Source organism: Notothenia coriiceps, unplaced genomic scaffold, assembly GCF_000735185.1.
Source record: "Notothenia coriiceps isolate Sejong01 unplaced genomic scaffold, NC01 NC01_scaffold00023586, whole genome shotgun sequence".
Classification (NCBI taxonomy): Eukaryota; Metazoa; Chordata; class Actinopteri; order Perciformes; family Nototheniidae; genus Notothenia; species Notothenia coriiceps.
Window position 1 is genome coordinate 393,315 of NW_011356287.1, and position 20,855 is coordinate 414,169.

The window sequence follows — 20,855 nt, forward strand, 5'->3', positions numbered from 1 at the left end:
GTGTGTGTGTGTGTGTGTGTGTGTGTGTGAAATATGAATACCAAGGAAGCCTGTTTTTATGGCTACAGGAGGAGAGCTCACCTCCACCCCCCACCACCTTTATCACTGTGGGATTTTTGTTTAGTTCTGAAAAATTCTTATGATGCTCTCTCCACAGGTTTTTTTTTTTTAGAATGGGACACCTACTTTTATAATCCTTTTTCTCACTGGATTGGAAGTTATATTTCCTTATCACTTCACTTCCCTACTGTCATTGTAGTATTAGTACTACTACTACTACTACTTCATAGAAACAAAGAAATGTCACTTCAAAGTAAGGTTTTCTTTGCTAAGTCTATTTTCTTGTACTCAGTCGGACGGTGGTGGATATTGGCAGGAGACAGTATTCCAAGCATAGTGAGCCACTGCCACCAAAAACAACAAAGCAGTCGTAATCCAGACCATGATTTCAAACCAAAGCTCTCGTGGTGAAGGAAGTTCATTTTTTCCGTCCACAGGAGCCGAGCGCTTCAGTTCCAACATCAGGGACATGACCGGCTACAGCCCCCTGCCCGTCTTCAAGCTGTGCTGGAAGTACCTGACCCCGGCCGTGTGCTCTGTGAGTGACCCCCTCCCGCTTTATAGGGTGTGGTTTATATTCAAACACATTTTGTACTGATGCAAAGACTAATGACTCCTTCTTTATTCCCCCAGGCCACCTTTGTGTTCTCCCTGGTCAGCTGGTCTCCATTAAACCTGGGGAAGGGTCTGGTGGCTCCGGCCTGGGCCACAGCGCTGGGCTGGCTCCTCACGCTCTCCTCCGTCTCCCTGCTCCCCATCTGGGCCATCTACGCCCTGGCCACCACCCCGGGAACCCTGTCACAGGTAAACCCCTCCCTTTTATTCATGTACTACCATATCTCCCCCTCAAACCCTAACCCAAGTAAAAACTAGTATATCAACTTGTAATTCATTTCTTTAATCAACTAACTGTGACTTTTTGACCTCGCCCCCCCAGCGCTTCCGTCGTCTGTGCAACCCGGTTGAAATCTCCTCCCTGGCCCTCCACTACTCCCCCTCTGGGCCCCCCTACATCCCGGCCCTGCCTCTGAGCGAGAAGCAGAAGGAGCCCATCACAGACCTCCTCCATGATCAGTTGACCTGAACAAAAAAAATGCCGGACTTACATTGGATGCTGGTCAGCGAATCAGGTGTGGCGAAGGAGAAGGGTTGGAGGGTATCGCTGCTGGGTGCCAATTAGGGGCTGGCTCCCCATTTCTACACTAAATAAGTTCCAGCTGACCACAGAGGCCTGTCAAAAAAATTATTCGAATATGAACATTTTACAGTTGAACCTGTTTAGCACACATATCTGAATGTTTTTGCATATTTACCATCGTGCTGAAGTGGAACATCACACTTAAAGAGGCGCTTTTAAAGGGGGTTTCCCTTTCCTGTAGTGTGTTCTATAGGTTTGAAATCCCAATGTTCCCTGCCTTAGACGCCTCCATTGGACTCCTTTGTTTACTTCCTGAACATAGTAACATCACTATGTAACACTCACACTTCTATTGGCTAGCGGTCCAACACATTGTACGTAATAGGCAAAGGGGCGGGACATTGCTATGCGATTGACCAATCACAACAGAGCTGGACAGCTAACCAATCAGAGCAGACTGGGCTCTGGTTTCAGACAGAGGGTGAAAAGAGGTGCTGCAGCACAGACAGTATGAGGAAAATAAAGAGCTTTTTGAACATTAAAGCATGGAGACATGTCTCAGCAGAGACACTACATACTGATATGAACCTGAGAATAATCATAAAAGGGCCCCTTTAATGCGAGCGCCACCTGAATGGACTCAGCTTGCTTTACCCTTAGCACCTTGAAACCAGGAACCAAAATGATAAAACACAACACTCCTAAACCTTATCTGCTGACAATCTCGAGCTCTTCTTTTGAATCACTCGTAAACCATTTGATCACTGGTCCCATCCGAGGCCCAGGAGGCTGATTTATTATGTTCTCTATTCCTGCTGGCATTTCTGAGTGAGTTGGCCTCCCGCTTTGCTCTCTATGAGAGATCACTGCATGCTTAACATGTGTTGTTCTGCTTGGGTACTGCTCACCTACAATGACTCTATGAGTCAGGCATTCACACAGTGATTTGTCCGGATTGCTTTTTGCCATTTCCTAGTTTAAATGGTTCATAACATGCCTTACACCCAGATACAACTGCCATGAATCAACTTGTTGACAAAATGATTGAAATGTGCAGTAACCTTTTCATATTATCTTTATTCTTAAGGTAGAGTTGTTCTAACTTTTGTTTTGTTTACGGCTTGCTCAAATGCACAAGTCTAAATTGCAGTTACTGCTGAATAAAAGGCGTTATTAACACTATAACACTGCAATGCACTGTACCAAAAAACAATTGATTATTTATCAACATGCAATCATGTGACAAAATCTGCATTTATTTACACAATATTGAAATATTGCTGCTGCTGCTGCTGTTTAGACAAACCAATCTGTTTTACATTTTTAATTCTAAGCCCAATATCACACTTATTTTTAAATAGCTGCCCTGTAGAGGACATGAAGAAATTGGCGCTATGCAGAGTAGGTATGTTTTTTTAGAAGAAAATGCATTGTGTGAATGTTGAAAAATCAAGTCTGTTTTGTAGAGTTGTGTTATCCAATCGCGTAAAATAATAATTGCATTACCTTTCATATATCATTAACTAGACTTTCACCTAGAGCTGAATGTATACTATTCACTAAATCCAGAAAGCGAATGTTCTTTTCTTTTTTTTACCATACATTTGAACACTGTTTTTCTTTGCACTGCCTTTCCACCTCTGAGACTTATTTCATCTGTTTTCTATTCAAAGATTAGTTAAAATGCTCTGTTTACAGGTGTATAGATGTGCCTTTTATTTGACTTTCTTTTGTATGTGTACGATTATTGTCTTTTTTTAATGAACATATATATACTGTGGATACAAGCGTTGGTGTTGACTGTGTTTATTTCTTGTGTACTAAAGTGTGTGTGCAGGTGTGTGTATACCTGTAGTGGAGGCTAGCTGTCACCTGGGAGATGTTGCTTTTTCCCTCGGCGTCATGATAACAGATGCTAGGAACACACCTGTTGAGATGAAGGGGAAAAGGGAGAACACACACTTCATCAGCCATTCAACCATCACCAGAACAAGCGCTGTGATTGCCGCTCCGTTCATCTGGAGCGTTCTCCTCCTGTCGGGAATTACTGGTGAAGGGATGGAGCAAGAGAGGAGTGTGTGTAGAGGCTGCATCACTCACACACACACACACACACTTAATAGAAGCATGCAGTTATGTAAGGCCTCGGCCTGTCAATTAACCATATTGGATTCCCTCCCCTGCCAGCCACCGTAGGAAGGGGGCGGATCCCACACACGCACGTGGCTCGTCATGCGGGTTCACACACACAACTTGTTTTGGTCAATGCAGCCTGCTTTGCACGTGTGATCCGGGTTACTGTGTGTGTGTGGGGGGGGTTGTATGTCCATATGGTTGCTTTGGCATACATCTCGCTTTCAGATGTCAGGGATTAAAAAATATCCAATGGGCTGAGAGTGTCAGATTCAAAGAGGAGAGAGGAAGAGGGAGGGAGCGGAGGACATTATGAGCCAAAGCGCGTGTGTGTGTGTGTGTGTGTGTGTGTGTGTGTGTGTGTGTGTGTGTGTGTGTGTGTGTGTGTGTGTGTGTGTGTGTGTGTGTGTGTGTGTGTGTGTGTGAGAGAGAGAGAAAGATGCTGTGGAAAGTTGCCTAATTTCTGCTCAGGATCAGTGCCACTGTTTTGCAGCTGCAGTGTGTACATTTTATGTGTACATTTTTTCGGGATAAACTACCCGTCCTCACATCCCTCTGTCCTGATCAAACATCCTCTCTCACACACTGCTCCGTATTTATAGGCGTCTTTTTACTGCAGGTAATACACTTGACAGTTTGGTGTAAAGGAGAAGCAGCAGGGGGGGAAGAGAAGGGGAGGCGAGATGTGAGGACAGAGAGAAACAGACGGGTTGTGGCGGGTGGGAGGTGCGTTGCATAACAGTCAATTTGGACGCTCGATACTGCATCAGGGTGTTCAATACTGAGCTGCAGGGCCGTAGCAGAGATTTTCATCGCCCCCTAACTTCCAATCACACCCCCACTGTCACCTTCCTCCTCCTTGTTTATGTTTTGATTCGGTTGGATCGTACCACGTTATGATGTCAGAGGGACTTACCATGGCAGCACAACATGTCCCGCTTTTCCTGACGCTTGTGCCGCTTGCCCACGCGTCATTTTCACACCCACTCCCCTGGCTGCATCCACCGAGCCTTTACTACCCACAATGCTTTGGGAGATCCGACATGGGCTCGTGTCATGTGTATCCACAACCAGAGACCTCCCCGGGCCCTCCTGGCATGCACACACACTGAAACCCCCCCTCTGTGGCGTGCGGAGGTAATAGCTGTTGGGTGACTCAGCAAATGAGCAGTGTCTTGGAGCTTTGAAGGCGTTTAAGAAAAGCTCTGTAGTTGGCGGAGAGTGTGTTTGTTTTTGAGCATGACATCCCATTGGCACCTATTACCTAAACACAACAACAAATCAACACCGACAAGCACAAACACACTTTTTCTCCTCTAACTGTGTTATACCTAAGTGCAGCATGCCATTAGATGTCCTATAGAGGGACATGAACTCCCAGTACTCTTATTCGGGAACGAACAACCATGAATTATTACGCCTCGGAAACCACCCAGTCAACTCTCCTTGGACTTCAATTATTAAAGAAGTCAAAGTGGTAAAAGTGTAAAAATAACAGGCTGGTGTTTAATGGTTGGGATAAATGGTTTTGTACCATCATGGGGCTATTTGGGAATGTTGCATCTTTTTGTTGTTGTTGCTGGATACAATCTGTTTCACCGCCTCTTGAGATTATTCATGAGGATTTTGATGGACATGCTGAGTCTTAATGGTCTCCCTGTTTCCTATGCTAAGGCAATGGGAAACACTCCAGTGACAGCATTGTTCAGGTCTCTCTCCTCCAGCACTTGACTTGATTTGAGGAAGAGAGGGAGCGAGGGAGAGAGAGAGAAGAGGGGGGTGGAGGAGGGGTGATTGAGCGCAAAGGGGGCAGGACTTTTCTCTCCGGGTCCTATTAAGAGCAAACTTTGTGTTTTTGTTCTCCAAGTTCAGCTCAGTGCTCTGCAGCCTGCATACTGTTCCTCTCTGCTGCTCTCTTTCGTTGTTTGTTTTTTTCTTCCTCAATGGTTTTGTTTGCTCGCCTCGGTTACTACTGTGAGTGTTTTCACTTGGGGATTTGGACACCGTGAGGATGCGTTTTTTTGTGGAGGAACAAATACTCAAAGTTGTCTCTTCGGACGTTCCGGGCTCTTGTTAGTGGATACATAGATGTGTTTCGGGTTGGAATGAACAATGGTGCGGATCCTTGGTGCTCTGGCCGAGGGCATGCTCTGCTTTCGGCTACTGTTGCTGTGCGTCGTGGAGTTGGAGCTAGGAGCGGGTCTCTCTACTTTCCAGGGTTTCTATCTTCCACCTGCGAACGGGTCTCTCCTCACACCTGCCCGGAGGACCGACGGGGTGGTGCGGACCATTGACCGGATTTACCACGGGGGTGGGAAGGTGGGCTACCTACTGTACCTGGACGGGAGCCGCTTCCAGCTGGACATGGAGCGGGACGAGTCGGTGCTCTCGCATCACTTCGGCCCTCAGTCTGTGCTTTCTCTGATGGGGGACGCTCCTCTGCAACGGGAGTGCGCGTACCGTGGGACGGTGGACTCCAACGCGGAGTCCCTGGCCGTCTTCAACCTCTGCGGCGGGGGGCTCGAGGGCTTCTTCGCTGTGGACCACGCGCGCTACACCATCACGCCAATCGTCAGGGCTCGAGGACACGAGCACGACGCACGCGCGCTACAGGACAAGGACGCGGAGAGCGCACTCCACGTTTTCACGCGCGAGAGTTTCAGCTTCGAGGCCATGCGCGAGGGGCGCGAGAGCTGCGGGACACGCGACAGGGGGAGAGGACGCCGGGATGCGACGAAGAGACGCCGGGACAGAGGGGTGAAGAAGGGGAGAGAGAGGCGCGCGCAGGAAAGCGCAGATGACCATGGCGCGCGGAGCAAGAGGTCGGTGTCTCGCGCCAGGCACGTGGAGCTGCTGCTGGTGGCCGACGATACCATGACCCGAAAATACGGGACGGACCTGAACCACTACCTGCTCACTCTGGCCTCCATCGCATCCAAGCTGTACGGGCACGCGAGCATCGAGAACCCCATCCGGCTGTCCGTGGTGAAGGTGCGCGTGCTCAGCGACAAGGAGAAGGGGCTCGAGGTGACCAAGAACGCTGCAGCGACCCTGAAGAGTTTCTGCAGGTGGCAGAACCAGCAGAACCCGCGAGACGACGACCACAAGGACCACTACGACGCCGCCATCCTCTTCACCAGGCAGGTAAACAAACGTCCCTTTCCTCACCCACACCTGTGGAATATCTCCTGAGGTGGGAGAAGTAGGCTACTCAAATCTTTACTTAAGTACAATATTTGAATAGTGTAGAAATACTCCGTTACAAGTAAAAGTCCTGCAATCAAAAATGTTACTCAAGTAAAAGTACAAAAGTATTAGCATCAAAATAATATTTTTAATCTGATTTAAGTGTTGCCACATCATTACTCCAAATCTGAAATCTAAATAAAGGTATGCAATAAATGTAGTGGAGGTACAAAACTTAACTCTGAATTGTATTGGAGTGGAAGTACAAAGTAGTACTTAAGTACAGTACTTGATTAAATCTACTCAGTTACTTGACCCCACTGTCTGTCTCCCGCCTCACTCAGCGGCGGAGAGGCGGCTAGCACCCCGGTGTGATGCCAAGGCTGCGGAGGGGGTGACGCCACTTTGTTTTTATTTTGATGGTGCACATGCTGGCTGCTGAAGCTATAAGCTGGGGCTTTGGGGGGCTTATTGCACACAGCTTATAGTAAGGAAAACAACTGACACACGTCACCTTTTTTATGTTTATAGCAGCAATGACACAGTATTTCCCACTTGAGCCTCTATGTCTCATTTAGTGGTTATTGTAGCCAACTGTGAATCATTTACCAATTTGCATCCAAGTCAATCAGAAGTGAGGAACCTGCTCCCCACATGTCTCTGCTTTGTATGTTTTCTTAGTCCTTCCGTTTCCCCCCTCCTTCTTTTCTTTTTTGCTGAATCTCTTGTGCGTAATGCAGCGCAGCGTCTGTCAAAAGTCCATAAAAACTGTATTTCCTGCGCCTGGTGTTTTTCTAGGCAGGCTCTTCATGCCTCCAGGCTCCCCCTCCCAGTCCCCTGACGGTCTAAAAGTCTGTGTGATCTAAGGCGCGCTCCCGTAAAGCCGTGCACGTAAATTCTTCTAGGAGGTTGGAAATCAGCTGCTGGATGTATTGCAGAAATATCCCTCAAACTCCCCTTGAAACTGCTGCACTTATAGTCTTCCCTCCCTCTACTCCTCTCTCTGTCTCTCATCACTCCAGTCTGCACATTTTTCCCCTGTTACTTTTTCAGCGTCTGTCAGCTGGGGCTGGGAGCTGTCCGAAAAACAAACACATCCACCCTGTGAGAAGCTCTGCGTTTACCGAGACCACACTCATTTATCCCGTCTTTCACCGTCCCTTTCTCCTCCTCTTTTCCCTGCCTGGTGGAAAGCCGCAGGGCAGCAGCAGACCTACATGCATTTTTCACCTCTCCTCTCCGGGTGTGGCTTCACGGCGGTTAGCTGCAGTTCCAGATAGCTCTCCTTGAGATGCGGTGTGTTGGGCTCATGCAGCGTCTTGTTGTGGTGTAACCTCGGATCTCCTGGCGTAGACTCCATGTTGGCGCCATCATGCATTGGCTAGGCAGCTGCATGCCTGAGGTTTGCTGGCAAAGTGACACTTCCTGCGTGCCAACCAACGTGGTGTCTCCTCACTAACCCTGCTGCCGCTACACCTGCACGATTGAAGGAGTCCAGGCAAAAGATGGAAAGATCCTCCGGTGGTTGGGTTTGGCAGTGTGGACAGGGTCAGACGGGCATGGAAACAGAACATCCAGATACTCCTGAGGCAGCCTCTGAACAGGAAGCAGAGTCAAACTGGCCTGGAAACTAATGAAACATGACAGGCGGTATACTTTGGATTATGCTTTTAATTTACGAGTGCTTTAATACTGTTAAAATACTCATGCTTACCCTAAAAACCTCCACTCTCCATTGCATATTTCCATTGATTTCCAATTGCGTTTCATATCCAAGCAGTCCATGCTAGGGATAACAGTCATGCACAGTTACAAAAATAACCAGCAACTACATTAAGCACACATTTTTCATGTAAACATTGCCTGAGATATGGAGATGTCTTCCTCTTTCAAAGTGTTATGTCTTATTCAACAGAAAGAGTTTCCATGTGTATATCAGTGAGTGCTTTCTCTCTCACCTGTCGCAGCCCTTACATTGTTTATAAACCTGTCTACCACATCTCACCTTCACTGATGAGGGGGTGGTGCTGCAGATGTTAGCTGTCAGCACGAGGAGCAGGTGATCCCCACTCTGTCGCATGCCGAGCGTATAATCCTCTATTTGGCCCCTGTAGCGCAGCGCAGACCTCTTGAGGAACATTTACAGGCATGTTCCTGATCCCTATCTGTTGCACCGCTGCATGACAAACAAGCCTCTCTGCGGCTAAATGGGCAGTGAGGGTCATGCATGACTTGACCTAGGGGTCGTGACCTTTTAATAAGGTAAAGAAAGCAGCCAACGCCTCGCTTTGACCTTTAAAGGAGTCAGTGTTTCGGCTTAAATTGCTCGATCGTTAGGACGGACGAAAAAGCGATTTGTTTACAGCTGCAGGAAAATGACTTATAGGAATCCACTGTTGTTTCAGCTCAGGTGAAAAAAGGTGGAATGTGAAGATGCTGATATCTTGAAAACCACACTTTTTATTTTTCCACTAATAATTTTAGCAGGAGTAGCCCCCAATATGTCAAGATCTGCGCACAATCCGTCGATATACAAACATATTAGAGCCCTTAGAGTTTCCGTTGAAAGGATTCCAGTCAGGAAATAAGTTTATTTGGCTCATACCTTGCACGCTGCATGTTGGATTGATAAAGAAAGAAAGGAAGTTTGGCATTGCAATGTGTTAACTATTTTCTCAGGGCTTTCTCAGGGAAATAACTTGGGTTGCCCAACCCCAATGGAAACATGGAGGTGCTATAGCTTCAGTTCATATGTGTTGCAGTAAATGTCCTAATATTCTATTGTACTGAATGACATAAGGATGCAGCGTTTGAGGCAGGGCTCCGTTCCAAATGTATCGATGGCTTTCATAGGAATTTACTGAATGGATTTACTGTTAAACAATCACCCGCTGATTTAAAGATGTCTCTTTCCCTATCTCAGTCAATGGAAACCGTATTTTTGGGGCCAAATTAGGTTTTGGACTGACCATATGTTTCAGTACCACTGTTTGGCCATGACAAAAATATAATATTCCATTGTATTGACTAACAAAGGTGCTAAATAGTAGCTTATATGCGAATTCAAATTATTCCGCGGTGTATTTGGAGCGACTGTGAAGCAGATTATTGTCGTCCGTTGGGCTGGAACTGGAGCTCATTGAAGACTTTGTGACTGTGAAGTCAGACCGGTCCATTGTTCCCAGATAAGAGGGGAGAGGCTCGGAGGGAACTTGTCTCTTTGTGGTCAGGTCCAATTACCCCAACACCCCGCCCGTACCCTCAGTGAGTTGACCCGTGTGGCGGTGTCACTCTGTCCCACACATACCAGCACCGCCACGAAACAACGGGTACATTGAGGGGGAACCGAGTGTGTGTCTGTGTGTACGAGAACATTAAACGTTATGCATGGCTGTGTTCGCTGGGCAGTGCACAAAGCCCCACTGTCAGAGGGCCGCAGAGAGAGACTGACATACAAACTGTATGGTGGAAGAAGTAAGATGAAAATACTCACAGTACTTCAGTCAAAGTACTTTATTACATTCCAACCCGGCACATGTGTTCATTCATGCTGCTTTTTTTTATACGCTTCTTGCAGCAATAGCTCAAATATTTGGACAGACATTGCTTACAGGTACTTGTGATGCCCGTGTTATTGAAGTGCTCACCTTTTTTTAACCCGGGTTGAGTTAGGGGGCCACATTAAAGCCGCCATCCACGTACAAACTACCAGGAGTGTCCACATTTAAGTATTAATAATGTAAAAAATGATGAAAACCCTTAATTGTACCCCTGTTTTGTAGCCTCTTACAGTGAATGTGGAAATGTGCTCATGTCTATCATTTGGGACTCCTCCCTTTCTTGAGTGTCTCCTCCTTAATGTGTTTATGTGCGTCTGTACATTAAAGTGTACATTTCCCAGCGCTCGCCCCCGTCACAGCCAGTCCCTCTGTTTGTTTGAAATGTTCCTGATATTTCACACATGCTAAACTTCGTCTGGGAGATGTTGACAACCCGCAGACAGCGCTTGGATCCCAAACTCTCGACACACTCCGCCAGAGAGTTCAGATAAAAACACACTCTCTTCACACTGAGATGCATCACTGACTTCTTATTTGTATTGGCTTTTTCATTTTTCCAGCAGAAGACATTACACAAATGTAGGTACCACTTTACAATAAGACTACCCTTATAAAGGATTCATAAAGGGTTTATAATGAAGTTATGAATGAGGTTGTAAACACTATATTAATCATTAAGAACCATTTATAAACCAGTTCATACATCAACACAGGCTCACTATTTGGCAAGATGACTAAGCCTTATATTGGCTACTTATTCGTCGTCTTCATCAGCCAGCATCCTTGGTATCTGGTATTCACTGAGTTGATTCCCGCCCTTCCATCTTGATGTTTATTGGCATCACTTCATGACTATTTATTTATGACTTACTAACATTTATAGTTGCCAAAATGGAGCCTTATTGTAAAGTGTAAAACATATTCCCATTTATTAATGAGCTACTACCATTTATAATATGGCTTAGCAGGACAGATAAATGTGGGCTCACTATTTGGAAAGCAACCGGTCACAGTTGCCCTGTTGATCTCATGTCTTATAAAAGCTTATTAAGGATTTATAAAGTATTCACAACCTAATTAATTAATTAATTACAAACTATTCGTAAACCCTTTAAAAAGGTAGTCTTATTGTAAAGTGGTACCCAAATGTATAACCCCCATCCCAAAAAAAAAAAAAAGTTAAAATAATAAGAAAAAAACATAAAGAAATATTCAAATAAAAATGGTACTTAATAATAAAAAAATAAAAAGTGAAACAACATAATTGATCAACTCTTATGATGCACGGTATGAAATTCCAATATTTTGACAACGTATATGGACCTGATTAACTTATATAGTAAGGAGTAAAGAACTTTTTTTAGCCATATCTTTTCATTTCACAACAATACGCATGTGACATCAGGCCAACACAAGTCTGATTTATGAAGCAGCCTTAGGTCAGTCCTCAAAGGACACTTAACACCATGATGGCTTTTAGAGCCACTGATGATCAGGGAACACTGCTCCACTATTTGCACAATTATCAAATAAATTAAGAAAGATATTCTGGGCATTTTCATGTTCACATTTGTATGATGTGGCTCTACTGGGTCTTTTTTCATACTGCCAGCACCTCTTTTGAAACGGAGCCCAGTTTCAGACACACAATGTCAGTAACTGTTGACCAGTCTTTTCTTTTTGATTAGCAGGTTTGTTGAAATCAGCCTGGGGGAGTTTTTGATCACAGTGTGAGCTACACTCACTCTGAGAGACTTCAGTGTGTGTGTGGGTCTGGCGGGCTGTTTGTTTAACACAAGCCTTGGCTTAGATTTTAAGTGGTCTCGTTACACACACACACACACACACACACACACACACACACACACACACACACACACACACACACACACACACACACACACACACACACACAGACACAGACACACACAGCTCTGATCGCCTCCTGACCTTCACAACCAGCATGCCACCTGTTCTCCTGTTATTTCAGCCAATATTTCACTAACTCCTTGTTCTCTCAGTTCTTTTCTGTAATATCCGGCATCCCTCCATCCTCCCAACTTATTTCCCTTTGCATTCCCCCAGATGCTTGCAAGCTTATCCTAGATAGAGATGTGAGTTTCAGGGTCATGTCAGGTCTTTTTCTCCATTTAATTTCTAATCAAACAGTCCTGTTTGTCTTTCTTTTTTTACACTAAAAGCCCAGTGTTCAAGAGGAGAAGCAAAAACAGCTTCTGTACTTCGGGTAGAGACTGGGAGAGGGTGGGAATGAAAAATAAATGAAAGAGAGGGAGGTGAAAAGCACGTCGGGGTGAAAGAGTGTGGGAAACAGGGAGAGAGAAACCAAAAATCGAGCTGATTCAAATCAAACTTCCCTTAAAACTAATTCTGCACATGGGACAGAAAAACGTCCATGCATGCAACAAACTGGACTCCCTCCTCTTTTCCTTTATGAGTTTGCAGTTTTGTGTTCTATATGTTCAACTTTATACCCTTTATTTACTATATTTTTGTGCATGTGTGTGTAAGGCGTTCCCACCCAGTCAGCCATGTGTGTGTGTGAGTGCAGAACACAAGGCAGTTTGTTCCAAAGCAACCCGCGGGCAACGAGTAAACACCCTCCCCAGAGAGACTCTCACACACGACCCAGTAGGCCTGTCGGCACCACTTAACGTTACGATCCATCCTCCCCACGGGACGTGTGTGTGTGTGTGTTCTGTACACACGGACGTGTATGTTTGTGTTTGTGTCTGCACCCTAAATGCATTTTCCGCTGCTTTGTTTGTTGTAAAGATTCAAAGGCTTTATTGTCCTTTTTTTACACAGCTTAGTTGAATACTCTATTCTGATTGGTCAATTTGGACATTCCAGAGGTTGTTTATTCTCGTTAACAGACCGTTGATAAGGTCATATCAATCCACAGAAAGTCACTTTAACGTCAGCTGTGGATAAACTCTGGTTTTCTCCATCAGAAAACACCACGGGTCAACTGATTGATCTGTGCACTCGACCGGGACAAGCAGAGCACCCCGGGGCGTCATCTGCATGGACATGTGTGGGAAGGAAACAAAGATCAATAGTGTGTCAGCCTGTATGGGAGGGAGACAGGGAGACAGGGAGGAAGAGGAAGAGAGGAAGGAAGGAAGGAAGAGAGATTATACTCGGGCTGTAAAAACAAATGTATCAACTGACACCTCAGCTTGGATTGATTTCATGCTTTACAAAGTGTAGTTATGGAGATCGCATTGCATTATGGGAGTTGTAGTATCCAGTGTTTCTTTTCGGATAGCCAGATGTCCATGTATTTGAAAGACAAGAATAGACACTGTCTTTTGCTGGTTTTGTTAGAATGACATTCGGTAAACTATAACTATTTATAAAGTTAAATCATACCTAGTTATTCAACAAATCAAAGAAGAATGTATACTGACGGTATTTCCTCTGTCCAGGACCTCTGTGGCCACCACTCCTGCGACACGCTGGGCATGGCGGACGTCGGCACCATCTGCTCCCCGGAGAGGAGCTGCGCCGTCATCGAGGACGACGGGCTGCACGCTGCGTTCACTGTCGCGCATGAGATAGGTAGGCATGGACACCACCGCCCGCACATCTGTCAGCATCTCTCTGCAGCTGATTAATGACCCTGGGAGGATTGTCTCATCTCAGACACCTGATCCCCGAGTGTGTTCTCTTTTCTCATGTGCAAACTCGTTTCCATCAACTCGTCCGTTTCTCCCCAGGTCACCTGCTCGGTTTGTCCCACGATGACTCCAAGTTCTGCGAGGAGAAGTTCGGGGTGAACAGCGACAAGCGGCTCATGTCCTCCATCCTCACCTCCATCGACGCCTCCAAGCCCTGGAGCCGCTGCACCTCGGCCACCATCACAGACTTCTTTGACGATGGCAACGGTGGGTGTGGGAGAAAATGCAGAATAATAAAAACAGAGCAAAACCGTGAGATCTTTCCCCACTTTCCCACGCTCCGTTTACAAATTGCAACCATGTGAATTTTGGTGTGTGATAGCTTTTCTCACACATTACCTATCAGGGAGAGCTATTTACGACCAAACCGAGCTGTAATCTCCGGCTAATAGAGCGTTATTTACAATCCTGTTAACTTCTGAAAGAGAGTAGCTGCAGTGCAATGACATATCTTTGGCAAAGATTCCAGAAGTGTTATTCATTACTGCCATAAAGCATCGAAAGCTGACATAACGTTAAACTAAAGTCCATCGCTTCGGGCGTTATTCATGTAGCAACTGACGTATGCTGCTCCAGCATTTTTATTGAGAGATATGTCATTCAGTTCTTAAAAAGACTTCCACACGCCAGTTTTGGAAATGTTGCACACTTGGACACAATAGGGACTTCCAGGCATGCATTAGTTTATAATACATTTATTTAGTTTATTTTAATACTGCATACTCTCAGCTCGGTCTAATAAGTTATGAAACCTTCCTTGCATTAAACATAATATATCAAAAGGTCCACTTGCAATTAACCTGCTAAGCACACTGACTGATGATATTCAGCACACATACACAACTTATTATTCAGCTACAGGTGATTAGTCCATGTTAGCTATCTAGCTTGCTAACTAATATTTCACACGACACACTCTTCATTAAACTACGATAAAAATGCATTACTGATTGTTTTGTTCCACTTCTGTGTCACTAGTTTTATATATGCTCTCCCTCTTCTTCCTGCTACAGCCGAGTGTCTCCTGGACTCCCCCCGCTCCCCCCTCCTGGGCCCCGAGGAGCTCCCGGGCCAGAGCTACGACGCCGTCCGCCAGTGCCGCCTGGCCTTCGGGCCGGAGTACACGGTGTGCCCGGGGATGGACGTGTGCTCCCGCCTGTGGTGCGCCGTGATCCGCCACGGACAGATGGTGTGTCTGACCAAGAAGCTGCCGGCTGTGGAGGGGACGCCCTGCGGGAAGGGGCGCATCTGCCTGCAGGGGAAGTGTGTGGACAAGACCCGCAAGAGACACTACTCGGTAAGGACAAGCATATTACTTTTTACAGTTCAAAAACGTATATTTGAGGCACTCAACAACACACTGTAAAGGAGAGAGAAGGACACTCGAGGAGAAAAGTGTCGGGTTGTTCAGTGTGTGGTCTTCTGCTTTATTTATGCCCTGCTGATCTGTGCTATGTGTTTTCTTGGCCTTGCCTTAACCAAATTCAATTGAATTTGCGGATCCGTTCTTGGCAGGATGATGTTTGTGTGTGTGTGTGTGTGTGTGTGTGTGTGTGTGTGTGTGTGTGTGTGTGTGTGGAAACAAATGTGGAAGAATATTTCCTTTGTGTGTATTTGTCACATGACATTTGGCGGGTTTGACTTGATGCTTGGCAGTCGTGACTCACTTCATTCTCACTGCCATGTATGACGGCCACTGTGCAACGTTAAGCCCCTGCATATGAGACTCCTTTTAACCTCTATAAACAGAATATTTCTTTGCAGATGAAGTGGCTTTTACTGTGGAAAGAAGTGCTATACACTGAATTAACTCAATGGAAAAGCTCTGCAGAACTACAGGATTATAAAATCAGCTTTGTCTCGTAAAATGTTTAAGGCTACTTATCCATGATCATGACTCATGCAGCGCTGGCTGGAAAAACATAAATATAAGTACATTTCATTCAGGATGTTCCTCGAGGGGAAGCATGTGAGCTGTCGTGCTAGTTTCCTTCATCACACGGGGGATCGCCCCGCTTCTTCTTTCCACACAATGCATGCCACATTTCCTACTTGCTCTGCGACGCGTGGCTAATCGTCCTCTCTCATCCCCCCTTTCCCCTTCCTCTCTCGTTACGGTGTGATCGCCCACTTCCTCATTTATCTTCCCGCTTCTTTCCAAGGCGTCCAACCACGGCAGCTGGAGCTCCTGGGGTCCTTGGGGTGGGTGCACCAGGACGTGCGGAGGCGGGGTGAAGTTCGCCCAGCGCCTGTGTAACAACCCGCCGCCGCGCAACAACGGGCGCTACTGCACGGGGAAGAGAGCCATCTACCGGTCCTGCAACGTGACTCCATGTCCGCCAGCCAGTGAGTGTCGCAGCCTGGGAATGCATGCGTGATTAATACAGCTTATTGGTCGTACTCACAATCCTCTTTTCATTTTCCAGATAAGAACTTCCGGCAGGAGCAATGTGAGGAGCGCAACGGTCCCCAGACGGATCCTAAGGGGGTGAAGACGTTTGTTGAGTGGGTGCCGAAGTACGCCGGAGTCCTGCCCAAAGACGTGTGTAAGCTGACCTGCAGGGCTAAAGGAACAGGATACTACGTGGTGTTCTCTCAGAGGGTGAGCTGAAGCAAAGAAGTAAGAGGTACAGTGTATTTAAGGGGAAATAAATGGGAAATAATCTTTCTGTTTGTCTCCAGGTGGTAGACGGGACCGAGTGTCGTCCCTACAGCAGCTCGGTGTGTGTGAAAGGGAAGTGTGTGCGGACGGGCTGCGACGGCATCATCGGCTCCAAGCTGCAGTTCGATAAGTGTGGGATATGTGGGGGCGACAGCACGGGATGTATACGTGTGGTGGGCAACTTCACCAAGAAAAGGTGAGACAAAGAGACAGAGAACTTTAACTGTGCGTTACATTTATCAGAATTACACACAATTGCTAAGTGCAGTTTGGCTTTGATGTGTTGCTAACAGAGTGCTAACTAGAGATGCTATGTTCTATGCTTTTTTCATAACCTAAATCAGTGGAAAAGGTTTGCTTTTATGCTGATCTGACCCTCTTCTTTACTCTCTCTCTCTTGCCAATCAGTAAGGGCTACACGGACGTGGTGAAGATCCCGGCAGGCTGCACCCACATTAAGGTCCGTCAGCACAAGGCGAAGGACCAGACGCGCTACACCGCCTACCTGGCCCTGCGCCGGCCCAGCAACGAGTACCTCCTCAACGGCAAGTTCATGATCTCCACCTCCGAGACCATCATCCCCCTCAACGGTTCTGTGCTCAACTACAGTGGCTGGAGCCAGAGGGACGAGTGGCTCCACAGCATGGGGCCCGGGGCCCTTCAGGAATCTCTAGTGGTGCAGATCCTAGCGACGGACGCTAAGAAGCCGCTGGATGTTCGCTACAGCTTCTTCATGCCACGGAGGACTGCTCCACAGCAACTCAGCCTCAAGTCCACCCCTACACAGAGCACCACCAGAAGCACCACTACCACCAGAAGCACCACCACCACCAGAAGCACCACTACCACCAGAAGCACCACTACGTCTTCCTCCACTCCCAAAATCCTGGTTCCGACGGCTCCAGGCCCCTCTACCCCCCCCTCAGGGCCCCACTGGGTGACGGGGTCCTGGATGAGCTGCTCTAGGACTTGTGACACTGGCTGGCAGAGCCGGACTGTGCAGTGTAAGAGCCAGGAGGGGAAGCTCTCCAAGGGCTGCACGTTGGGGGTCCGACCCTCCGCCTTCAAACACTGTCTGGTGAAGAAATGCTGAGGCGGCAGGAGAGGGGGAACAATTGGTAGGACGTTTAAAGGTCTGGAGTTCTTGGTGTCGGACTCCTTGGACAGGACTGTTAATGTTGAGCGGCTCCACAGAGACTCTGGATGTACCTGACTAAACGCCGGAGGAATGTCCTGGAATGGCAGTAGCTATGCAGTAGAGACCGCCCGGACAGACTCAAATTGCATGTCGTTTCCACATGGACAGAAACGGATTATCTTTACTTCGGCCTCCAGACCCTGGAGGCTCAGTGTGTGTTGCCCTGTAATGGCATGTCGTGTTTTTGTATGGTATTCCATGTGTTCTGATCACTGTGGGGATTCGGAAGTCGCTTCCATTTGTCCGTGAGAACGATGGGGATTGGATTAAAAGATATCGTTATTAGCTTGCCGTCATTTCTGCCGAATGTCCCGCGGTGGGTGTACTGCGTCGCAAATTGCTCTAGTAACTGAAACGCTTGTCAAATGTGTTACAGGTTGAATGTTGAAAAGATCACTCCATCTTCGGATTGACTACCAATATTCTTCCCGTAAAAGATTATTTATGAGCCACTCAGTGACAGAAATGGTCCTGAATAAGGGCTACCCGATGCCCCGTCTATAAGCATTCTGCGTCTTTATTTGAACGATCTGTCCAGCTGAAAACGAGAGGCAGCACAAGAAGGGAACACTGGTTTCTCGTGTCCAAGAATGAATGGTGAATTACGTCCTATCCCAAAATATTTTTCTCATCTCAAGTTCTTGCAGCGTTTAAAAGAAAACTCTGTAAGAAAGCTTTTCCTAAAGACACAAGTCACCTATGCAGCGTATGGTGGCCTTCAGAGGACAAACTTTACAACAGTTAGGTTGACAAAGGGGCAAAGTAACCATGACACTCCTTAACATTTATGGAGGTTTAAAATGACTCACAGGCTTAGGGTAATTATTGATGTGTGTGTGTAGTAGAGCTTCAACAAACAATTGTTTTCATTATCAATTAATCTGCCAATCATTTGAGAGGTTGAAATGCCATGGTCATCCTTATCCTCCGTCATCCTTATCAAAATAGGTGGCGATTCTGTTTCTGTCGACTGTTGCAGCTCTAGTGTGTGTGTGTGTGTGTGTGTGTGTGTGTGTGTGTGTGTCATGTACCCAGGCCTGTGTTTGTGCACATGCAGTATGTACCGTGGACATGTGCGTTTTGAAGCGTCTTCACTCTCGGTTCTGTCGGCATCAGTCATTATGCCGGTGCTGGGAGCTTAACAACCCTCAGGTTTTATTTTGGAGGTCAATATCTGTTTGTTTGTCTGTTTATCTGTTTAGGAAGCAATGCTTATATGACAATGTGTGCCCTGGATACTCGCAACGACAGCAAGGGAGATGCTAACGCACAGTCCTTTTTTGCAATTCAACACTCATTCTTTGTTTGACATCATGTTTTTGAAAATGTTTTAAACTGTGTCCTGATGGGTGGTGTTTGCCATGTTAGAACAATTCAGATCGTGCCACTGATTTTGAAGATACAATTCTTCAAATACTTCAGACAATCCACAGAGCTCACTGTCAAAAATGCTACAGAAATAGTCCCAGTGCCGACAAGGGGACACTGATTTGGGAAAGTCATGTTGCTGTTGATTATAAGAAATAGTTTGACATATTTGGAAATACGCCTATTCCTTTTCTTGCCAAGAAATAGACAAGAAGGAATGAAAGGAAGGAAGGACAAGAATTGATACCACACATGCCTCTCCTCTGAATATTAAGCTACAACAAGGAAACTGTTAGCTTAGCTTAGCCTACAGATGTGAAGCTAGGGAGACGACTAGCCTTGATCTGTCCAAATAAAAACAAATATGGCTACAAACATATTTTAATGAACACATCATGTGTTTTTTGAACAGTATATATAGTGTAATAACCTCACCCATCTGGCACCTGTTCAGGAGAAAACCCAAATTCAGATTTATTTACACAATATACACATTTTATACAATTGAGTAGATCGTTCATATATCTCTAAGTATTCAACCATATATACACAGAAATGTATACATACAAACACATTGGAACAATCCATCAGATCAATTTATCTACTCTGACCCTTGCAGTGGGGAAACCCCTCTCCCTGAACCACAGAAACACAGCACTGAGCTTGTAATTTATTGTTTGTACAACTGCTATGTGTGAATAAAAGAAAACAACGAGATGAGTTTTATTTATTATAGTAATTTTGTATCAAATTACTATTTAATTTAGGCATATGACTGCAGAATCATTCCTTTGTGAGAATATATATTGTTTCTTTTCTAGTCATCCACATGAATATATGTATATAAAATCTATATATTTAAATACCTTTGTGTCTGTGTTGTTCATTTGGTCACATATTTGTATTTTATTTTCCTTGCATGTGTTGCAAAATCAGTCGCTATCTAAACACACATGATGAAAGAGGAGTGTTGGGATGATTATATTAGAACAGCCTTATTATATGGATGGGAATAAGCCAGACCCTTTACATGCACAAAAGCCTATAGAACACAATACAATGACAAATCAAGGAACCTATACAGTGGCTTGGCCAAACCAAGTTGAAACCAAGGGGCAATTAAGATTAACAGAATACAAAAAAGTTTATTTTATTTGTATGTTTATGAATGCACCACAACACATAGTCAAATTCCTCGTATGTGTTTAAGACCTACCTGGTAATGAACCTGGTTCTGAAAAAGGACAGTTTAAACCCAAATCCCCCCTTTGACATGGAAGCAGGTGGATTTAACTTAAAGACAAAGAAATAAATTAATACAAACAAATATTTGTGTTAGCTGTGCTACAATTTTCAAGTCATGTCAGATTAGAAGCAAATATAGAGTTGACCATCTAAATGAAATGTGTGGTGTTAATAATTTGCACATTTGACTGCAGCCGAACTGAAGGTGAACTACTGCAGGTGAGGTGCAGTGTAAATGTTTGACCCTGTGAGGCTGTGGCCATCACTCTGTAAATAATAACAATAGCTGTCAGTTAAGTACAGTGGCTGAGAGGTGCAATCGACAATTACAAAGTGTGAAACACTTTTAAAAATCTTGAGACAAATTTACATTTTCTAAAATAAAATTAGATTAGCAAAACACTTTTATCAAAGAAAAAACGATTTAACATGAACAAAAACAAATTAAGAAGATGCGAAACACTTTTACAAAGCTAGAGACAAATTTACAAACACTTTAACATTTCACGAAACACTTTAACATTTCATAGTGTTTCGCATCTTGTTAAATTGTTTTTTCTTTGGTAAAAGTGTTTTGCTAATGTGAATTTGTTTTATAAAATGT

At 45.4% G+C, this 20,855-nt stretch overlaps 2 protein-coding genes across 7 annotated transcripts in view; both read left to right on the top strand.

The window, feature by feature from the left end:
* The window catches only part of LOC104954646 (sodium- and chloride-dependent GABA transporter 2-like), a 28,563-nt gene extending 14,965 nt beyond the window's left edge, over nucleotides 1-13,598 (top strand). For 5 of the 6 annotated variants that reach the window (XM_010781812.1, XM_010781811.1, XM_010781807.1 and 2 more), the window contains exons 13-15: nucleotides 498-598; nucleotides 694-864; nucleotides 998-1,556. In XM_010781812.1, the coding sequence (XP_010780114.1) occupies nucleotides 498-598; nucleotides 694-864; nucleotides 998-1,144 (419 nt within the window). In that variant the 3' untranslated portion in view covers nucleotides 1,145-1,556. Of the gene's footprint in view, nucleotides 1-497; nucleotides 599-693; nucleotides 865-997; nucleotides 1,557-13,526 lie in introns of those variants that run through there. The other variant, XM_010781808.1, reaches the window with a different exon arrangement.
* adamts5 (ADAM metallopeptidase with thrombospondin type 1 motif, 5 (aggrecanase-2)) lies at nucleotides 5,226-19,721 on the top strand. The gene is given in 10 exon segments (XM_010781806.1): nucleotides 5,226-6,475; nucleotides 13,527-13,659; nucleotides 13,818-13,985; nucleotides 14,792-15,075; nucleotides 15,941-16,124; nucleotides 16,205-16,380; nucleotides 16,461-16,636; nucleotides 16,849-17,223; nucleotides 17,225-17,298; nucleotides 17,301-19,721. Coding segments are annotated over 10 exon segments (2,835 nt in total). The 5' UTR covers nucleotides 5,226-5,443; the 3' UTR covers nucleotides 17,534-19,721.
* Nucleotides 19,722-20,855: the final 1,134 nt, after the last annotated feature.